At 37.3% G+C, this 23,642-nt stretch overlaps 1 protein-coding gene across 8 annotated transcripts in view; it reads right to left on the bottom strand.

Annotated features, from left to right (window-relative positions):
• The window catches only part of RAP1GDS1 (Rap1 GTPase-GDP dissociation stimulator 1), a 154,783-nt gene that overhangs the window by 95,047 nt on the left and 36,094 nt on the right, over positions 1 to 23,642 (bottom strand). For 4 of the 8 annotated variants that reach the window (XM_069592978.1, XM_069592980.1, XM_069592983.1 and 1 more), the window contains exon 2: positions 16,540 to 16,647. In XM_069592978.1, the coding sequence (XP_069449079.1) occupies positions 16,540 to 16,647 (108 nt within the window). Of the gene's footprint in view, positions 1 to 16,539; positions 16,651 to 23,642 lie in introns of all 8 variants that reach the window. The other 4 variants (XM_069592977.1, XM_069592979.1, XM_069592984.1 and 1 more) reach the window with 1 other exon arrangement.

Consider the following 23,642-nt stretch of genomic DNA (forward strand, 5'->3'; position numbering starts at 1 on the left):
TCCCCACAGGTAACCTACTAGTCTGTTCTCTGTATCTGTGAGTCTGTTTCGGTTTTGTTATATTCATTCGTTTCATTTTTTTAGATTCCACATACAAGTGATAACATGGTATTTGTCTTTCTATGCGTGACTTACTTCACTAAGCATAACACTCTTTAGGTTCATCAATGTTGTTGCAAAGGCAGGATTTCGTTCTTTTTATAGCTGAGAATCTTCTATTGTGCACGTGTGTGTGTGTGTGTACGCGTACACACGCCACTTCTTTATCCATTCATCTAACAATGGGCACTCAAATTGCTTCATATCTTGGCTACTGTAGATAATGCTGCCATGAAACTTGGAGTGTGTGTATCTTTTGATCCAGTGTTTTCTTCTGATACACACCCAGCAATGGAACTGCTGGATAATATGGCTGGGGAAGGGGGAACTAGCTCAAATGGCACAGCACTCGCTTTGCAAGTGAAGGGTGGCAGGATCGAGGCCGGCATTCTCCAGGTTTGGGCTTCCCAGGTGGCACAGTGGTAAAGAATCTGACTGCCAAGCAGGAGATGTGGGTTTGACCCCTGCGTTGGGAAGACCCTCTAGAGAAGGAAGGGGCAATCCACTCCAGTATTCCTGCCCGGGAAATCCCATGGACATGGAAGCCTGGTGGGCTACAGTCCATGGGGTCACAAAGATTTGAACACAACTTAATGACTGAGTAACAACAATGGTGATTCTATTTTGAGTTTATTGAGGAACCTCCATCCTTTTTCCAATAGCAGCTACACAAATTTACAACCCCACCGATAATGTACTAGGATTCCCTTTTTTCCACATCCCAGCCAGGACTGGTTATTTGCATACTTTTTGAAGACAGCCATTTTGACAGGTATGAGTTTATATCTCATGGTTTTGATTTGCATTTCTTGATTAGTGATGCTAAGCACTTTTTCAGGTGCCTTTTAGCTAGATGTATATCCTCTTTGCAAAAATGTCTATTCTGGTCTTCTGCTCATTTTAAAATTCAGTTCAGGGCAGTCACTCAGTCGTGTCCAACTCTTTGTGACTCCATGGACTGCCGCAAGCTAGGCTTCCCTGTCCATCAGCAACTCCCGGAGCTTGCTCAAACTTATGTCCACTAAAAGATGCTTGCTCCTTGAAAGAAAAGCTATGACAAATCTAGACAACATATTAAAAAACAGAGACATTACTTTGCCAACAAAGGTCTGTCTAGTCAAAGCAATGGTTTAGCCAGCAGTCATGTATGGGTGTGAGAGTTAGACCGTAAACAAAGCTGAGTGCTGAAGAATTGATGCTTTTGTACCGTGGTATTGAAGAAGACTCTTGAGAGTCTCTTCGACTGCAAGGAGATCAAATCAGTCAAAGGAATGGTTCAGATCAAACCTAAAGGAAATCAGTCCTGAATATTCATTGGAAGGACTGATGCTGAAGCTCCAATACTTTGGCCACCTGGGGCGAAGAACTGACTCATTAGAAAAGACTCTGCTGCTAGGAAAGACTGAATGCAGGAGAAGAAGGGGACAACAGAGAATGAAATGGTTGAATGGCTTCACTGACTCGATTTTTAAATTGTTCTTTTTTTAAAGAAAAACATATTGAGTTAAATGGGTTGTTTATATATTTTGGATATTAACCCCTATTCATATCGTTTACAAACATCTTCTCCCATTTGGTAGGTCATCTTTTCATTTTACTGATGGCTTCCTTTACTGTGTACAACTTTAGAAAGTAAATTAGGTCCCATTTGCTTATTTTTGTTTTTATTTTTAAGCCTTAAGAAACAGAGCCAAAAAGTATTGCTACAATTTATGTTGTGATTTGTTATAAGACAGTAAAATGACCACAAGCCACATGCAGTTAATAATACGGCATATAATGTTACTGGCCTCACTATTCTTCAACATCTTATTTTACAGCAAATAGAAGATAATACAGTAGTCTGTGCATGTGTGCTCAGTAGCTTCCGTTGTGTCTTGACTCTGCAGTCCCATGGACTGTCACCCACCAGTCTCCTCCGTCCATGTGATTCTCCAGGCAAGAATACTGGAGTGGGTTGCCATGCTGTTCTCCAGGGGATCTTCCCGACCCAGGGGTTGAACCCGCATCATTTATGTCTCCTGCATCGGCAGGTGGGTTCTTTACCACTAGCGCCACCTGGGAAGCCCAATATAGTAGCTTCAGTTCAGTTCAGTCACTCAGTCGTGTCCAACTCTTTGCCAATCCCATGAATCGTAGCACGCCAGGCCTCCCTGTCCATCACCATCTCCTGGAGTTCACTCAAACTTACGTCCATTGGGTTGGTGATGCCATCCAGCCATCTCATCCTCTGTTGTCCCCTTTTCCTCCTGCCCCCCAATCTCTCCCAGCATCAGACTCTTTTCCAGTGAGTCAACTCTTCACCTGAGGTGGCCAAAGTACTGGAGTTTCAGCTTTAGCATCATTCCTGTCAAGGAACACCCAGGGCTGATCTCCTTTAGAATGGACTGGTTGGATCTCCTTGCAGTCCACGGGACTCTCAAGAGTCTTCTCCAACACCACACTTCAAAAGCATCAATTCTTCAGCACTCAGCTTTCTTCACAGTCCAACTTTCACATCCATACATGACCACTTCCAATTAAAGAGATTTAGCTCTGATTTAGTGTACATCTCTTCAACTCTTTTTCAATGTGCTTCTAAAAAGTGTTTAATTTGGGATCTTTTCCCCCTTTCTGGCTATTCCTTCCTTACTTTGAATATTTCAAGCAATGGGTTAATCATTGACTCTGCTACTGCTAAGTAGTGTCCGACTCTGTGCGATCCCATAGGCGGCAGCCCACTAGGCTCCCCCGTCCCTGGGATTCTCCAGGCAAGAACACTGCAGTGGGTTGCCATTGCCTTCTCCAACGCAGGAAAGAAAAAAGTGAAAGTGAAGTTGCTCAGTCGTGCCCAACTCTTAGCGACCCCATGGACTGCAGCCCACCAGAACCGCCATCCCTGGGATTTTCCAGGCAAGAGTACTGGAGTGGGGTTATTTTGTCTTTAATGTTAAAATTTTCCTATTTCAACAATCTTTGCAGATGATCATTAATATTCACATACATTCTTAACTCAAAAAATGGAAAATGCAGTAAATAAATGAGTAACAATGAAAAGTGAAATAACTTTTCTTTTGTTTATTTACTTGGTATAAATATATTCCCACGGTATGGCATCTCTTCCAGTTTTAACATAATAGATAAACTATAGATTCATATGGATTTAGACTCATATAAAATCAAACCTCCAAAAGGAGAAGAATTCACTACAGTTGCCTACTTTTCTGGCTAGTTTTCTTTTTTCCCTGTAACCTAAAATGTTAGAAACTTTAAAAATTATCTTTAATGTCAAGGATTAAAATTTTTTTAATTTATAAAATAATTTATATCCATAATTCATTAAATCTTGAGATACCAAAATTCACATACTGTAAACGTCTAAGAGGAATCTACATAAGTTGTTATATAAAACTACATGCAAAACTATATATCTATATAAAACTATTAAAATAAAGGTAGAAGACTAATAAGCAATCATGTTCACATTTTCAGGATTAAATAATATATACAAATTTTAAAAAATGAATATCTCAATTTATAGCTATGGACATAATTCAAAGGCTGATATACTATGACCTTATAATTGTAGCCAAACAATTATTTGGTAGCAAAATTAATGCTCTACTGACCGTAATTTTGAAACTTAGAGGGCTATAAATTACTAAATTGAGAAATTTCCTATATTGTTTATTGGACTATTTAATAACCATGGAGTCTAAAATATATAATAATTAATATTAATTTTATTTATTCTTTAGGTACTAATTCTCATTAAGTACGTGTCTGTCCCTGAATATACAAAGAAAGATATAAATTATACTGAACCTCATTAGTCTACTAAATGACAATGACTCGGAGATTGTAAAACTACACTGTACTTTTCATTAAGAAAAATTTTCTCTACAGACGGAATGTTGTCCAGGATTGACCACATCCTGGTTCACAAGGCAAGCCTTGACAAATTTAAGAAAGTGGAAATCATACTGGGACTTCCCTGGCAATCCAGTGTTAAGACTTTGCCTTCCATGGCGAGGGTGAAGATTTGATCCCTGGTGAGGGAGCTAAGTCGCTTCAGTCGTGTCCGACTCTGTGAGACCCCACAGACAGCAGCCCACCAGGCTCCCCCGTCCCTGGGATTCTCCAGGCAAAAATACTGGAGTGGGCTGCCATTTCCTTCTCCAATGCATGAAAGTGAAAAGTGAAAGTGAAGTCGCTCAGTCCTGTCGGACTCTTCGCGACCCCATGGACTGCAGCCCACCAGGCTCCTCCATCCCAGGTGCCTCAGGGCCAAGAACCAAAAAGTAAAACAAAAGCAACATTGTAACAAATTCAATACAGACTTTTACCAAAAAAAAAAAACAAACTCATATGAAGCATCTTTTCTGATCACAATGCTATGAGATTACAAATATACTATGAGGAAAAAAAACTAAAAAAAAATCACAAACATGTGGCGGCTAAACAATTTGCTACTAAACAACCAATAGATCACTGAAGAAATCAAAACACCTGGAGACAAAAGAAAACGAAAGCAGAACGATCCAAAAACCTATGGGATGCAGCAAAAACAGTTCTAAGAAGGAACTTTATAGCAGCACAGTCATACCTCAGAAAACAAGAAAAAAATCTCAAACAACCTAACTTACACCTGAACCAACTAGAGAAAGAAGGACAAACACAACCTAAGGTTAGTAGAAGAAAAGAAATCATACAGATCAGGACAGAAATAAATGAAGTAAAGAAAATGAAAACAATAGCAAAGATTAATGAAACGAAAAGCTGGTTCTTTAAAAAGACAGACAAAATTGATAAACCTTTAGCCATGCTTGTCAAGAAGAAAATGGAGATGATTCAAAACAAAATTGATAAGCCTTTAGCCATGCTTGTCAAGAAAAAAAACGGAGATGACTCAAATCAATAAAATTAGAAATGAAGAAGTTAAAACTGACACCACAAAAATACAAAGGATCATGAGACACTACAACAAGCACCTGTACGTTAATAAAATGCACACCCTGGAAGAAATGGACAAATTATTAGAAAAGTACAGTCTCCCAAGACTGAAACAGGAAGAAAAAGAAATTATAAACAGACCAATTAGAAGCACTGAAATTGAAACCGTGATTAAACACCTCCCAACAAACAAAAGTCCAGAACCTGATACATTCAGAGATTAATTCTATCAAAAATCTAGAGAAGAGCTAACATCCATCCTTCTGAAATTGTTCCAAAAAATTGGAGAGGAAGAAAAACTCCCACCCTCATTCTATGAGGCCACCATCACCCTGATACCAAAACCAGACAAAGATACCACAAAAAAGAAAATTACAGGGCAGAATCACTGATGAACAGAGACACAAAAATCCACAATAAAATACATTCCATATCTAACAATACATTAAAAGGATTACACACACATGATCAAGTGGGATTTATCGTAGGGATGCAAGCATTTTTCAATATCCACAATTAAGTGTCATGCACGAAATCAATGAATTGAAGAATAAAAACCGTATGATCATCTCAATACAAATGAGATAAAACAGATACAGACTCCTAGACTAAGAGAACAAATTTATGGTAGTGGGGAGGGATAGTTAGGGAGTTTGAAATCAACATGTACACACTGCTACGTTAAAACAGATAACCAACAGTGACCAACTCTGTTCAATGTCATGAATGAGAGGGGAGGTTGGGAAAGAACGGATACATGTATATGTATGGCTGAGTCTCTTTTCTGTCCACCGGAAACAACCACAATATTGTTGACTATACTACAATATAAAATAAAAAGTTTAAAAAAAAAGAAAAAAAGAAAAACTTCCTCTAGTATTAATGCTCTCAACAAATAATTTCATTATAAACAAACTTTAAAATAATAAAAATAAAAATATTTACTATTCTTAATACTAATTGATTAGGCTAAGGACTTATGGTTTAAAGGCACCCACTCTTGACTTTTTAAAGAAAATCATTCTTTAATAAAGATTATCTTCTTAACATAAAAATATATATTAAGTCATTATATTGAATGGTGAAGTATTATAAGGGCTGCCATTAATATCAGAAACTAAAATAAGATAGTACTCATACCATTGTTATTTACTACTTTGCCGGCAATTCAAGCCAATCCAATTCCAGTAAGTCAGCTATAGTCACAAGGGAAAGCGGAAACAAAAATAACACTTTGTTGTATGTTCTGGCTGCAAAACCCAAGAGATCTAGCTAAAAAATCATTTTAACTAACATGTGAGTACCAGAGGTAGTTGAATACAAATAAAGATATAAAAATCAATATATTAATAGCTTTCAAACTGATCTCCAACAACAACCACCTGCAAGTTATAATGAGAGAAATTTACTTGTAAAAACAACCAAAAAATGTCAAATACATAGGAATGAAGCAGGAGGCAGATGGCCCTCCCCTAGGGTAAAGCAGTTGGAAATTCATTCCCTATTGACCAAAACTCCAAGATGAAAATGGAGACTAGCAGAACAATTAAGGGAGAAGGCTGGGCCCTGCCCAGACCACATATCCCTTGTTCCCAAAGTCTGGAGACCTTCCTGATTACACATGCCCAGAGAAGCTCCTTGGAGGTCAAAGAGGAGTGATGTTAACTAATGCCAGGCTATCCATATGCCTCTGCAGTAGGATCCATCTTGGCTAAGAGACGTGCAGGCACACATGGAAGGATCCTGAGATATACCAAATATTTGCCTGGACCATGAACCAGGCAAATCAAAATGACTGGCCAAAGGAAAACCAGAAGAAATGCCTCATGTAAGTGATTTAAGCTGCCACGAGGATGCAACTCAGCGACTTCCCTCTGAGTCTGCCCCTGTGTCTATCCGTACAAACTGTAGTCTTTTTCCTCTTAATAAACGCTCTATTTGCTTCACTACTTTCCACCTTGGTGGAAATTCTTTTCTGCAGAGCCGAAGGGGCAGGGCCTTCATCACTGACTACTAGTCCTGTGGCCAGGATCTGGTGCTTTCACCACCACAACTCAGTCTCAATCTCTGGCTGGGAACCCAAGCCCTGCTCCAAGCCATCGCAGGCCCAGACCACCCAAGATCAGGAATAGCACTTTAAATAAGATATATATAGAAAGCAGGTGAACCAAATTATATAACCGTAATGAGAAAAGTTAAATAAAAAGTATAATTATGCTTTTAGAATACAAAATGTTAGTATTTTACTGAGGATGGTAAATCTTTTTTTTCAGTATATATTTGACACCCAGCATCATTTCAAATCAAGTTCGTCTTATGTATTTTACTGTTAAGAATGTAAGAAGTTTTTTCATATGTAGCAAACCTAAGAAGCAAAAATGGTATCATTTGTTAATTAGCTAGTGTAAGAAAACCCAAATCCTCTGTCAATGCTTTAATCACAAACTATAAATACTAATAGAGGCTTATCTCCTTCTTGAGATTATACATAATGGAGCTTTCTTTGCCCCTTATGAAGTACAATGCTTAAAAACATAACAGAAAGCAAACAGCACCCAGTATCATGTTATTATCTTCTGTTACTAATCTCGTGGCCTGGGAAAGATTTCAACATGATCTTTCTCGTTACTTCAATCAGATTCAAGTCTTTCTGTGACCCTGTTTCTATGAGCTCCTGAATATGAATATATTTGAGTATAATCTCTACTTCCTGCTTCTGACTAACATATACCTTAGACTGCTATCACTTCCTTAGACTCTATCCTTAGGATAATGAACTTAAGGGTCATTATTTTAAATGGCCACTTTTAAAAATGTCCTCTCCTCCACTGAATAACCCAATTGCATTTTATTGATGACAATGATAATGATTTTGTCTCTAAATTGCATTGCCATCATACCATACTGGTTGGCCCAACTCTTAAACCTTAACTCTTAAATCATAATTCAAGAAATGATGGTAAAATTAAAAAAAAAAAAAGAAAGAAAAAACAACAAAAAAAATTAAAAAGATAAAAAAATTTTAAAAAAAAGAAATAATGGTTTACAAAGCTCCAACAAAAATAAAATATTTATAAATATTATATAAAATTTAAGAAGTGAGATTCAATATGTAATCACTAATTTTAAAACTTTTAATGAGACATTTGACTTTGGGGAACTACTAAGTCTTTATACTTACAGGACCACTAGCCCAGACTAGCCTCATTTCAAATGCTCAACAGCTATGACAGAGTGGATACTGTATTGAATAGTAAAAGTTCAGAAGATCCCTCTGGAAGGCTAATGAGTATAGTTTTCCCTGTGTTCTTCCATGGTTAGGAGAATTTTTCTATTGTCTTAATACTTACTGAGCACTTTGGCAATGTCAAATTCTTATTCCTTGAGTTTTCTGAAAATATTGTTGTTGAAGAGTCTGATGCCAATCTAATTTCCTTTTCTTTTTAAATAACCTAATCTTTTAGCATGGAGGCCTGGAGGATTTCCTTTTTGTATTTATTTTTACCTTTGAAGTATCAAAGTTTTGCTAAACATCCTCAAGATCAATTTTCACAAGCACATGGTGGGTACTTTCACCATATAGATTCTGGTTTTCTACTTCAGAAAAGTTCATACCCAAATATGAGTTCTATTTCAATGTTTTGTTTTTCTCCTTAAGGATTCCAATTGCAGGTATGTTATATCTTTTTGCTTACCTTTTATATTAGTCCTTTTCTCTCGGATCCTTTATTTTGTCTTCATTTGACCCATTTTCCTCAATGTGGTTCATTAAATTTTCAGCCATCTCTATTCCTCCTTGGTACCCTGTAATTTACTCTTAATTTTTAAAATTATTCTTTTTCTTCATCTTCTAGTCAACTTTTACTTCACATCTTCCTAGTATTTATCCACTCTGGCTCCATGTTTCTGAATTTCTTATTCATATATTCTTTTGCCTTTTCATATCTATAAAGGCTTAAGGATATTTAATATGGGTCATGGTGTTCTGTTACTGGTAACTGCTTCATGGTTGGTTTAGGAGAAACAAAATTAATAGCTAAAATGTTTCAATTCTCATTTTCTGCTTTTTCCTTGTAGTACCTATGTACATACATAACCTGCAATTTCCTATTCAGTGTGTGAAAAGTGCAAGTGTTCCTTGCTCAGTCAAGTCTGACTCTCCGTGACCCCAGGGGCTGTAGCGTGCCAGGCTCTTCAGTGCGTAGTTTTTAACTAGCAATAAAAGTTGTATACAGTAAGGAAAAGATTTAGGATCAATTCTCAGGTTTTTTAGTTCGAAAGCTCCTTCTTCTGAAATTAAACCAAAGAGAGCTCTTAGTGTGTCTTCTAACAGCATGATTTTCTTACTTCTACAGGACACTTAAATGTCCCCATCTTGTGTCCCCCTTTCCCTTCATCACCAAGCCTACAAGGGAGAACAATTTCATCCTCCGAAGAGGCACTCTCCTGATCTGCTGCCTAGGGTCTTGAGTACCCTTGGAGACAAAAGTCTCCTTTTGATTTCCGAATAGCCAATGCTCTGAGTGAATCTAAGCCCAAATTTTAGGATTTTCCCACCAAGGTAAGATTTTTCTAAGAACAATTTTTATTGCAAACTATCACCCCTAGGGCTCCTGATTCAACCCCTCCTGTCTTTTCCATGTAGTCTCTGCAGTCTGCATGAACTCTAAAATAGGATCTGAAGCCGAGTTGGCCAGATATAGGTATTTATTTCTCTCTCTCCTAGTAATCTGAAGTTCTTCATTTTCTCCAACACAGGTTTTGAATATTTTATTTTATCCAATCTATTTTGTTGATATTATACAGAATCTTTTTAGACTGTGTAGGAAAATTCAGATTTAGATGGCCACCACTACTATGGGAATATCAGATCACCTTGCCTGCATCCTGAGAAATCTGTATCCAGGTCCAGAAGCAACAGTTAGAACTGGACATGGAACAATGGACAGGTTCAAAACTGGAAAAGGAGTATATCAAGACTTCATATTGTCATCCTACTTCTTTAACTTATATGCAGAGTATATCATGTGAAATGCCAGACTGGATGAAGCACAAGCTGGAATCAAGACTGCCAGGAGATAACCTCAGATATGCAGATGACACCACCCTTCTGGCAGAAAGGTAAGAGGAACTAAAGAGCCTCTTGATGAAGGTGAAAGAGAAGAATGAAAAAGCTGGCTTGCTTAAAACTCAACATTCAAAAAACTAAGATCAAGGCATCCAGTCCCATCAATTCATGCTAAAAGATGGAGAAACACAATGTAAACAGTAACAGATTATCTTGTTTGGCTCCAAAATCACTGCAGATGGTGACTGCAGCCATGAAATTCAAAGATGCTTGCTCCTTGGAAGAAAAGCTAAGAGAAACCTAGTCAATGCATTGAAAAGCAGAGACATTACTTTGCCAACAAAGGTCCATCTAGTCAAAGCTATGGTTTTTCTAGTAGTCAAGTATGGATGTGAGAACTGGATCATAAAGAAGGCTGAGTGCTGAAGAATTGATGCTTTTGAACTGTGGTGTTGGAGAAGACTCTTAAAAGCCCCTTGGACTGCAAGGAGATCAAACCAGTCAATGCTAAAGGAAATCAATCCTGAATATTCATTGGAAGGACTGATGTTAAAGCTCCAATACTCTGGCTACCTGATGGGAAAAGCCAACACATTAGAAGAGATCCCGATGCTGGAAGATTGAAGGCAGGAAGAGAAGGGGACAACAGAGGACAAGATGGTTGGATAGCATCACTGACTCAACAGACATGAATTTGAGCAAGCTCCAGGAGATGTGAAATGGACAGAGAAGGCTGGCGTGCTGCAGTTCATGGGGTCACAAACAGTTGGACACAGCTTAGCAACAACCACCACTAGCAGTAGCAGTAGTGTAGTGTTAGTCGCTCAGTCATGTCCAACTCTTTGCGATCCCATAGACTGTAGCCCACCAGGCTCCTCTGTCCATGGGATTCTCCAGGCAAGAATACTGGAGTGGGTTGCCATTCCCTTCCCCAGAGGATCTTTCTGACCCAGAATCGAACCTGCGTCTCCTGCATTGCAAGCAGATTCTTTACTGTCTAAGCTACAGGGAAGATCCAGGAAATCTTAATTCATCAAGAACTCTCAGTGTCTTTTTAGTTGACCACAGTCTCTAGTTCAGTCTCTTCTACTCTTCAAATACTACCTTTAATAAGGGCTTCCCTGGTGACTCAAGTCGTAAAGCGTCTGCCCTCAATGCGGGAGACCCAGGGTTCAATGCTTGGGTTGAGAAGATCCCCTGGAGAAGGAAATGGCAACCCACTCCAGTATTCTCGCCTGGAAAATCCCATGGACAGAGGACCCTGGTAGCTACAGGCCATGGGGTCGCAAAGAGTCGGATATGACTGAGAAACTTCACTTTCTTTCTTTATTGAATAAAAACTGAACCCTTGGTAATTTATGATTAGCACCAGCCATAAGCCCTCATAAATGATGGACATAATAATCAAAAGAGCCACATAATACAAAAGTATGTAAAGGAGGAGACCAACATAATTCACCTTGCAAAAAAGACATACCACTCTGTGGTACATTTGATACCTTAGAGAAAAAAAGTGATATCTAGATATTGCTATGAAAGAATTAAGTAAAATAAGCTTTCATTTATACTAAAACAGCAGCAATCTTTCATGATCAGTAACTGCAGGTTTAATAAGGCTATTGAAAAACAGCTGATAATAAATTTCAAAGTCTTTAACTCAGGAAATAATTTTGATACATGATAATGAGTCTGTTCAAAAAATTAAAGGCATAAAGCAGACTAAAAGTAAATGACAACAGAAAATTCTTACTGTTAAAGAAGATTTATGACCTACTTGAGCAGCTTCCGTACATTATTTGATATGCTTAGGATTATAGCCTAATAGGGCACCAAAAATCAACATAATGAATAAAATAAAGAACAAGGGCAAAGAAATAACCCAAGAATTCAATAGGGAGATGAATATTATGAGGTTATGAATATGGAACTAGATACTAAATATTTCCTTCTTTAAAAACAAGTAAACTGATGTTCTTTCATAAGGTTTTCTATAGATAATAACTGCCATCAGGTAATTAACTCAAGTTAAAACACAAAGGTATATGAGGCAGTAAGACAGAGGAAAACAGTCTAAACTGTTAGAAAAAAGATGTAAAAGCTGTGTTGGTGATCATGCTGATATTGTTCTGTGGGTCTCCCAACCAACAAGAACACGGTCCCCATTCTCTTACAAAAGAACAGAATTTTTATTATGAATGACTGCTAATTTTGCTCATTTTGAGGCCTTTAATTTATGCTAGTAGGTTGTCCTACAAGGTGGATCAGATGTCATATTCTCTAAGGACAATTCCTGTCTTAATGTTTAGGGACAAAAATGCGGCCTGTTTTACATTTTTAAATAAGCATGAAATAAAGTACCAATACAACTCAACAAGCATTTACGAACAATCTTCTAACTATTCCCTTAATCAAGAGAGACCAGAATAAACCAGGCTGATTCTTTACTGGTAGCCTTTATATATTTACTAAAAACATTTGAGATCTGAAGTATTTAGTAATAAATGAGTGACTGAATGCTTCTACGTTAATTCAGATTTCATATGTACACAAACTACTTGCTTAAACAAAATGTTTTCCATAACGTCCAGCAAATACTCAAATTTTCAACTTTTGTCTCTTAAGATCCTTACATATACTAGATTTAATGCCCACTCCAAATTCTAAAAAACACTCTGAAGTCATGCAAAGTGAAAATTCTAATTTCAGATTCTAATCATTTGTAAATTCCCACAATGTAAAAACTTAAAAGCATGATTTCTTTCGTTTCAGAAATGTCCCTTCCAATGACAGGTTCGGTTCAGTTCAGTTCAGTCACTCAGTCATGTCCGACTATTTGCAACCCCATGAATCGCAGTACGTCAGGCCTCCCTGTCCATCACCAACTCCCGCAGTTCACCCAAACTCATGTGCATCGAGTCTGTGATGCCATCCAGCCATCACATCCTTTGTTGTCCCCTTCTCCTCCCGCCCTCAATCCCCCCCAGCATCAGGGTCTTTTCCACTGAGTCAAGTCTTTGCATGAGGTGGCCAAAGTACTGGAGTTTCAGCTTCAGCATCAGTCCTTCCAATGAACACACAGGACTGGTCTCCTTTAGGATGGACTGGTTGGATCTCCTTGCAGTCCAAGGGACTCTCAAGAGTCTTCTCCAACACCACAGTTCCAAAGCATCAATTCTTCAGCACTCAGCTTTCTTCACAGTTCAACTCTCACATCCATACATGACCACGGGAAAAACCATAGCCTTGACTAGACGGACCTTTGTTGGCAAAGTAATATCTCTGCTTTTTAATGACAGGTTAGTAAATAATAAAATAAAACTTTTAGATTTCCATTACCCACACTACCATCTTGTACAGATAGAGAAATCATTCTTTCTTGATCAGGTGCAATACTAATGCAAACACTGATATTTTTAGTTAGAATACCTGACACTAAAGGAAGAATTATGAAACTAGAACTTCTCTGTGTAAAAAAGCCAGAATAGATTCTCAGTTACATGCTTTATAATTTTACCTTTAAGAGCACAGAAGTAGCAATGGATCAAGCACTTTATTCAGAGAAGTAAGAACAACTGTATAAAATAAACATCTCACTGATATTTTAAAAATTTTTCTTGCTTAAAAGCTAGATGTTAATTTTATAAAACACATCAATAAATATCTAAAAATATACAGCTCATGGGTTTATAAATCTCCTTCCTCTATACTAATAATTTGAAACCACTTTTTTTAAAAAAGCAAAAATTTAAAACCATAGTAAAATCTAGCTTCTGAAAACACTTTCACATTCTATAAACTCAGAAAAAAGCTGCACTATACTCAGAATGTAGTTTTTTAAATTTTGTAAACCAAGAGTTACAATTCAAACTCTAGATTCTTCCAGAACAAGGCAAGTAAACTTACAGGGACTGTTTCCCTACCTTTTAAATGGTGATGTATATAATACCTCATCCTGGGTCTATTGGAAAGATCAGACAACAGATTAAGTGTGAAGTCTAGTGCTAAGTAGTACACAGTGGACACTCATCAGTGATACATATCATTCGGAAGTTAAAGACAGGACATCTGCAGGAACTACCTCTTCCTACATCAAATTATTTTGTGTCAACAGTCTCAGATGTGAAGACAATTCTGAATTTTGTTACAGATTCTTCAGAAGACATATCCCTTTTGCTCCCTTCCTGAAGAGTCAATGATTAAATTGGCAGTTTGTTGTTTTCCTTACCATTGTGGAACTATCTGTCCTTAACATTTTATGAAATACAATTTCAAGACCATTTTCAATAAATGGGGCTAACAAATAACTCAGCAATGGGTCTGAAATTTAATCTAACACCATACACACGTGTCAGTATTTCCTGAATCTGTTCTTTAAAACACTATAAAATTTTGCTTCCTTTTTTCACTTCTCTTCATCAACTTTCTCTGGGTTTCAGTCTTTCCAGGAGAGCACTGAGTGCCCCTCAATGTCTAATCAAGGACATGAATCCCCACCCTTCAGGTTCTGAATGAATGGTCCATTTGGGAAATACTGCATGTTTCTAACATAAAGAAAAAACTGGGCCATTTAAAACAAAAGAAGTTATAAAAAAGCAAGGCTTCAAAAGAAAAATGAACTTGAGATACTCAATTTATGTAGACTAATTACATATTATGTAAATCGACCTATATAGGCATGCGTAAAAATCAGGTCATCCTGTGGTTTTCTCTCATCTTTAAGACCACCACTACCCATAAGAATCTTTTGTCATTGTGTAAATAGTTTACATCTATGATCCCCAATAAGGAAGTCACCAACCAAACAGGGTTACTGAAAAGTTAAGAGTAAAAAAACTTAATCTTTTATTAAATTTAACTATTAAATTTAAATAGCCACATATATCTACTACAACGGTGAACAAAGCCTTACACATTCTCTTCTCTCTTTTTTAAAATTTTTTTTTGATTCAGACTATTGTTAAAGTCTTTATTGAAAGTGTTACAAAACTGCTTGCGTTTTGTTTTTTGGCCCTTTGTCATGTGGGATCTTAGCTCCCAAACCAGAATGGAACCCAAACTGCCTGCATTGGAAGCAAAGACAACCTCTGGACCACCAAGGAAGTCCCTTTTTATTGTTCCTTTGCATTCCCATTGTGCCCTTTATCCAGATGGTCTCATTGAACACCTTGTTTAAACCCCTTCTGTGATATCTCTAAGATCAAACAGCTTGACAAAACTGTAATCTCAAAAGCAAACAACTACTGAAATAGAATTATAAAAGCCAGCTTTAAAATGTACTTTTTCATGAAGACCACTGCAATCAATTATTTTAATTTTCTTATCACAGTTTACTAAAGAAAAAAAAAAGCATACATCTCAGAGTGCTTCAAATTTAACTTTAACAATACAGTATATAACTTCCCTCCTGAATTATTTGTCAGCTACATAATTACTCTCAGGGTAAAATAAAGGCATAATTAAAAACAAGTAAAGCATAAACCAAAATACAGCCAAGCAGAATTAAGAGAACAAATGAAAATTATTCTGTATCTATCTATTCACTGTGATAATACAGAAATTAATGACTACAAGTATGACAGCTCAAATGCAACAATACAATGAATTAGTCAGTGAAGAGCTGTGTAATTTTTATCTCTAGTATTATTTACCACACCACTAAAGATCAGGAGTTACCTCAATTTTAAGGGATTTTTGGATGACTCTTTGCAATTCAATCTATGCATACATTATTTTAAAGTAAAATGATTAAAAAGCTATCATAAAAAAATGTTAAGGGTTTTAAGCGCCCTCTCTGTTTCTTCCTTTTTTCATAAGCTTCCTCTCTGCTTCTCCTCTCCACATGTTAACACAGTCTTTTTTTTAAAGCACAAATGTAGGTGTTAAGAAGAAAAACAACTCTTGGTGCATGTCTGTTAAGAACTGCCTCTCTCTGGGATTGGTATTAATGTCATCACTACCAATCAATTTTTCCTTTCTTCTGCCTATCAACTTGGCTTTCAGTATCCTGGGGGTGGGGAGATAGGTAGGAGTGTGGAACAAGGAAAACAACATCAGTATTCAAACATAGGATTCAAAAGAATTCAAACAATGTGAATGCAAGTTATTTCCTAAACTACATATGAATTTCTGAAAGACTGCTGACTTGATTTCTTTGTTTGTTTGTTTGGCATTTGAGTAAACATAAAAAAAACTTACTAAAGTGTCAAGTAAAGTGAAGTCGCTCAGTCGTGTCTGACTCTTTGCGATCCCATGGACTGTAGCCTGCCAGGCTCCTCCATCCATGGGATTTTCAGGCAAGAATACTGGAGTGGGGCGCCATTTCCATCTCCAGGGGATCTTCCCAACCCAGGGATCAAACCCAGGTCTCCTGCGCTGCAGGCAGACTCTACAGTCTGAGTGACCAGGGCACCGCCCCCCACCACCTAAAAAAATCAACTTACTATTTTGCGTCAAAGCTTGAAGTAGACAATCCAAGCATCCTTCTAAACTATCATCAGTTCTGTCAGCAGCTGTTATCTTCAGCTTCTTCAAGGTATCACTGAGATTATCTGCTTAGAGAAAAAAAGATATCAGAAACCTCACTAACCATCATGTTACACGATAAACAGTACAAAGAGGCAAAAGGCTCCCATTATGGTGAATTAATTTTCATACACATTCCAAAATGGCAATGGACTATACAACTACTCAGTTTTTAATAAAACTTTATACATTTAACTCATATAAAATAGTCACTGTATCTGTATGATACCAAGAATATTCCATAGTCACAGAACATCTTTTCAGCATTCTTATGCCTTATTTATTGTTCACGAACCAGCTATGGTTAACTGAAAAAAACGAGACGTCCACAAAAACTTATGTAAGCTTTGCGAGTAATAATGGATTACATTTTTTGGCTTCCTCTGTTGCATTTCAAATATATAAACTGAAAATGAAGCTTTAGAAAAGTTTCAAAATAATTTGACTTAAAATAATAAAGTCTATTTATTATTATGGGCTTCCCTGATGGCTCAGATGGTAAATAATCTGCCTGCAATGCGGGAGACCCAAGGATAGGGAAGATCCCCTGGAGAAGGGAGGGAATGGCTACCCACTCCAGTATCCTCGCCTGGAGAATTCCATGAACAGAAGCCCCTGTCTACGGAGATGCTCAATAATATAAAGCTTTTTAAAACTGCCACTTAAACACTTCAAAGTACTGCGTTAAGTCAAAATGTGTACATTTTGGATTTTACAGCAGTTTGCATGCTCAGTCACTAAGTCAAGTCTGACTTTTTGCGACCCCATGCACTGTTGTAGCCCTCCAGACTCCTCTGTACATGGGATTTCCCAAGCAAGAATACTGGAGTGGATTGCCATTTGCTCCTCCAGGGGATCTTCCAGACCCAAAGACGGAAGCCACGTCTACTGTATTGACAGGCAGGTTCTTTACCACTGAGCCGCCCGGGAAGCCCTTTAAAACACTGCTCTTCTCCTAAATTAAATATGGATTTCTCCAGACCATAGACAGTTAAAATTTTTTTACATATTAAAAATTATTTAGGATGCCAAGGAGTTATTAAATTTTTATTAAAGTATATTTGATGTACAATGTTATATAAATAACAGGTGTAGAATACAGTGATTCACAATTTTTTAAGGTTATAATCCATGTATAGTTATTATAAAATACTTGCTATATTCCCTGTATTGTACAATATACCCTTGTAGCTTATGCTCTACATCAGTTTGTACTACTTAATCCTTTACCCTTTTATTGCCCATGCTTTATTCTATGTATCAGTGAGTCTGTTTCTTTTTTGCTGTATTTACTAGTTTGTTGTATTTTTTAAATTTCACATATAAATGATATCATACAGTATTTGTCTGACTTATTTCACTTAGCTTAATACTCTCTAGGTCTACCCACCTTGTTGCAAATGGCAGAATTTCCTTCTTTTTTATACTGGAATACCGAGACAAAGTGTGATATCATTTATATGTAGAATCTAAAAAATTCAGCAAACTAGTAAATACAGCGAAAAAGAAACAGCCTCACCGATACAGAGAACAAAGTAGTGGTAACCAGTGTGGAGAAGGAAGGGGAGAGGGGCTGCTATGAACACTGGGATGAATGTATCATTTTGAATTAGTGTTTTGATATGTACACCCAGGAGTGGAATTACAGGCTCACATGGTAGTTCTATTTTTAGAGAAATCTCCATGGTGTTTTCCAGTGGTTGCACCAATTTACATTCCTCCTAACAGTATACAAGGATTCCCTTTTCTTCACATCCTCACCAACATGTGTTACTTGTGGTCTTTTTAATGACAGCCATTCTGTCAGGTGTTAGGTGGTAGCTCACTGTGGTTCTGACATATTTTACTGATGATTAATGATGTTGAACATTTTTTAATATGCCTAATAGTCATCTGCATGTCTTTGGAAAATATCTGTTCAGGTCTTTTGTCCATTTTTCAATCGGGTTGTTTTTTTTCTTTTCTCCTGATTTTCAGCTGTATGAGCTACTTATATATTTAGGAATATTAACCCCTCATTGGTCATAGTATTAGTAAATATTTTCTCCCATTCAGTAGGCTTTTCGTTTTGCTGATGCTTTCCTTTGATGCACAAATGCTTTCAAGTTTACCTAGGTCCCATTTATTTTTGCTTTTATTTATTTCCTTTGCTTTAGGAGACTGATCCAAAAAACTACTGCTACAATTTATATCAAAAAGTGTTCTGTCTATATTTTCCTCTAGGAATTTTATAATTTCTAATCCATTTGGAGTCTAGCTTTGCATATGGTATTAGAAAATGTTCTAACTTCATTCTTTTCCATGTAGCAATCCAGTTTTCCCAGCACTACTTATTGAAGACACCATCTTTTCTCCACTGTATGGTCTCACTTCCTTTGTTGTATACTAATTGACCATAAATGTGTCAGTTTACTTCTGGGCTTTCTATTCTCTTTCCTTTATCTATGGTGCTGACTGTGCCAGCACCATACTGTTTTGATGACCGCAGCTTTGTAGTATAGCCTGAAGTAAAGGTGTGTAATTCCTTCAGCTCTGGTCTTCATTCTCAGGATAGTTTTGGCTTTTCAGGGTCTTTTGTGCTTCCATACAAATTATTAAATTAATTGTTTTAGCTCTATGAAAAATGCCATTGGTATTTTGACTAGGATTGCATCTGTAGATTACCTTGGGTAGTATGGTCATTTTAACAACAGTAATTCTTTCAATCCAAGAATATTGTATATCTTCACCTGCTTGCAAAATCTCAATTTCCTTCATCAATGTCTCATAGTTTTCCAAGTACAGGTCTTTTACTCCTCAAGTTGGTTTATTCCTATGTATTTTATTCTTTTTGATGCAATAGTAAATGGGATTATCATCATAACTTCTCTTTCTGATAGTTCATTGTTAGTGCACAGAAACACAACAAATTTCTGTACAATACTTTTGTATTCTGCAACTTTACCAAATTCATTGATAAGGTGTTAGAGTTTCTGGTGGTGTCTTTAGGATTTTCTGTGTATAGCATCATGTACAAAAGATCTCCTTTTAAATTTATATTGACATTTAACATACTAAAAATTAAAAATGAGACTTTTAAAGACTGACTTTAGTAATTCATTTAAAACTAATATAGAACTATTAACATAATTATATTTTTAATGAAAAATACTTCAAAACTGAGAAAACTTACTGAAGAGCAGCATTTTTCACAAGTCTCTATAATGTCTGCCCTATAGAAGATACCTGGATTCTCACGTCTGCTTCTGTACTCAATCTTTTATAATTTGTTGTTTTGATTGAGTAGATGAAAAAAACTCAGCCTCACACATATACACAGTTGAGAAACAGGAGAATATTTTCACTGCCTCTTCAGATAATCAATTCAGTTCAGTCGCTCAGTTGTGTCTAACTCTTTGTGACCCCATGAATCGCAGCATTCCAGGCCTCCCTGTCCATCACCAACTCCTGGAGTTCACCCAAACTCATGTGCATTGAGTTGGTGATGCCATCCAGCCATCTCATCCTCTGTCGGCCCCTTCTCCTCCTGCCCCCAATCCCTCCCAGCATCAGGGTCTTTTCCAATGAGTCAACTCTTCGCAGGAAGTGGCCAAAGTATTGCAGTTTCAGCTTCAGCATCAGTCCTTCCAATGAACACCCAGGACTAATCTCCTTTAGGATGGACTGGTTGGATCTTCTTGCAGTCCAAGGAACTCTCAAGAGTTGTCTCCAACACCACAGTTCAAAAGCATCAATTCTTTGGCACTCAGCTTTCTTCACAGTCCAATTCTCACATCCATACATGACCACTGGAAAAACCATAGCCTTGACTAAACGGACCTTTGTTGGCAAAGTAATGTCTCTGTTTTTGAATGCGCTTCTAGGTTGGTCATAACTTTCCTTCCAAGGAGTAAGCATCTTTTAATTTCATGGCTGCAGTCACCATTTGCAGTGACTTTGGAGCCCCAAAAAATAAAGTCTGACACTGTTTCCACTGTTTCCCCATCCATTTCCCATGAAGTGATGGGACCAGATGCCATGATCTTCGTTTCCTGAACGTTGAGCTTTAAGCCAACATTTCCACTCTTCTCTTTCCCTTTCATCAAGAGGCTCTTTTTAGTTCCTCTTCAGTTTGTCATAAGGGTGGTGTCATCTGCATATCTGAGGTTACTGATATTTCTCCCGGCAATCTTGATTCCAGCTTATGCTTCTTCCAGCCCAGCATTTCTCATGATGTACTCTGCATAGAAGTTAAATAAGCAGGGTGACAATATACAGCCTTGACATACTCCTTTTCCTATTTGGAACCAGTCTGTTGTTCCATGTCCAGTTGTAACTGTTGCTTCCTGACCTGCATATAGGCTTCAGATAATGGTGGGCATTATTTGATACCATACCAAAACTTAATGAGCAGTATTTTTTTAAACATTAGTTGCCATGGGAAATCTGAAACAATACAAATGAGCACTGCCAAGTTACGTGAAAATCCATTGCTCTTTTGCACTTTGAAGCTTTTATACATGCAATATATTTAACATCGATGAATTGATCATTTAAAAAATTAAGTCATGGAGACATGTATATCTTCCAAATATCGACACATTTCATTGTACTATTTCAGAATATCATATTTGTTAATATCATCACTAATCTTTTTTAAAGACTAGGTATTAGGAAGCTATCAAGCTGAAAGTGATACACGTTTTCCAAAGTTCCAATCTTCTCTTAAAAACTCTTAAATTTTATCACTAGGAACAGACACTGTCAATTCTTTTCTTCAGTGACAAATTAACCTCATTCATTTGTGAGAAAATATCTGCCAAATATGAAGAGCCAGTTTTATCTCTCAGTTCTTTAAAAAAAAAAAAAAGCTATTCCATGGAAAAAAAGTTATCTCAGTCAGCTCACAACTCAAAGAGTGCACAACTGCTTCACTTAGAGATAACTATCAGAGTTTACAATGCAATGTAAGCGTTTTATGTGTACTTCCCATTTTATCACAGTATACTTTCAAAATGTGTATGAAAAGGTTGAAAGTTTTAAAAACATGGTCTTTTTTCTTTTTTCTTTTCTGATGTGGAACATGCTAAAAATCTACACTGAATTTGTTACAACACTGCTTCTGTTTTGTGTTTTGTTTTCTTCTTTTTTATTTTTTTGACCCTGTGCCATGGGAGATCTTAGCTCCCAGATCAGGAACTGAACCCATACTTGATACATTGGAAGGCAAAGTTTTAACTACTGGACCACCAGGGAAGCCCACATCATGGACATTCTTAAGTGAAATTGGCATTTTTTTCAACCTCAAGTATATGATAATAAAGAATATAATAACTACTAATTATTGCAGTTTGCTGCTACTACTGATTAGCACACACTGAAGCACCAGCGGTTTTCAACTCCAATTACTCTTAGAACACTGTGAATGCAACTGTCAACACGGTGAAAAGGAGAAAAAAAAAGTCTTGACACTATGCAAATAGTTTTGACGTCACAGACACCCTAATAAGATACCAAAGACCCCTGAGACTGCTGCTCTAGTATTCGAATTTCACATACTTTTGTACTTCAAAGTAAGGTATAAATTTTAACAGACTTTTGTACATTGTCAGCTTATGATCTTGGTTCATTTACAAGGCAAACCACTCAGTATCACAGGAATCCAAGTCTAAACCCCAACCACTAATGCTGAAGAAGCTGAAGCTGAACAGTTCTATTAAGACCTACAAGACCTTCTAGAACCAACACCAAAAAAGGGTCCTTTTCTTCACAGGGGTGTCAGTCACTTAGTTGTGTCCGACTCTTTGTGACCCTATGGACTGTAGCCAGCCAGGCTTCTCAGTACATGGGATTTACTAGGCAAGAATACTGGAGTGGGTTGCCATTCCCTTCTCCAGGGGATCTTCCTGACCCAGCGATCAAACTCAGGTCTCTTGCATTGCAGGCAGATTCTTTACCATCTGACTCACAAGAGAAGCCTTATCACAGGCGACTGGAATGCAAAAGCAGGAACTCAAGAGATACCTGGAGTAACTGGCAAATTTAACCTTGGAGTACAAAATGAAGAGGGGCAAAGGCTAACAGTTTTGCCAAGAGAATGCACTGGTCATAGCAAACACACTCTTCCATGCTGTACTCTATACATGGACATCACCAAATGGTCAATACCAAAATCAGACTGATTATATTCTTCTCAGCTGAAGATGGAGAAACTCTATACAGTCAGCAAAAACAAGACCAGGGGCTGACTGTGGCTCAGATCATGAACTCAGGCATTCTCTTACTTCAAATAAGGTATAAACTTTTTCTTTCCTTCTTTCTTTCTTTTTTATTTTAATTGGAGGCTAACTACTTTACAATATTGTGGTGGCTTTGCCATACATTCACATGAAGCAGCCATGTGTGCACATGTGTTCCCCATCCTGACCCTCCCTCCCCATCCCATCCCTCAGGGTCATCCCAGTGCACCAGCCCTGAGCACCCTGCCTCAAATAAGGTATAAACTTTAATGGACTTACTGCAAAATTCAGACTTAAACAGAAGAAAGAAGGGAAACCACTAGGCCACTCAAGTATGACCTAATCAAATCCCTCATGATTATCCAGTGGAAGTCACAAATATATTCAAGGGATTAGATTTGACAGACAGGGTGCCTGAAGAACTATGCACGAAGGTTCCTAGCACTAGGAGGTGGTGATCAAAACCATCCCTAAGAAAAAGAAATGCAAAAAGGCAAAATGGTTGTCTGAGGAGGCCTTACAAATAGCTGAGAAAAGAAGACACATGAAAGGCAAAGGAGAAAAGGAAAGACATGCCCATCTGAATGCAGAGTTCCAAAGAACAGCAAGGAGCGATAAGAAAGCCTTCCTCAGTGATCAGTGCAAAGAAATAGAGGAAAACAATGGAATGGGAAAGACTAGTGATCTCTTCAAGAAAATTAGAGACACCAAGGGAACATTTCAAGCAAAGATGGGCACAATAAAGGACAGAAATGGTATGGACCTAACAGAAGCAGAAGATATTAAGAAGAGGTGGCAAGAAT

The sequence above is a fragment of the Ovis canadensis genome, chromosome 6 (assembly GCF_042477335.2).
Source record: "Ovis canadensis isolate MfBH-ARS-UI-01 breed Bighorn chromosome 6, ARS-UI_OviCan_v2, whole genome shotgun sequence".
Taxonomy (NCBI): Eukaryota; Metazoa; Chordata; class Mammalia; order Artiodactyla; family Bovidae; genus Ovis; species Ovis canadensis.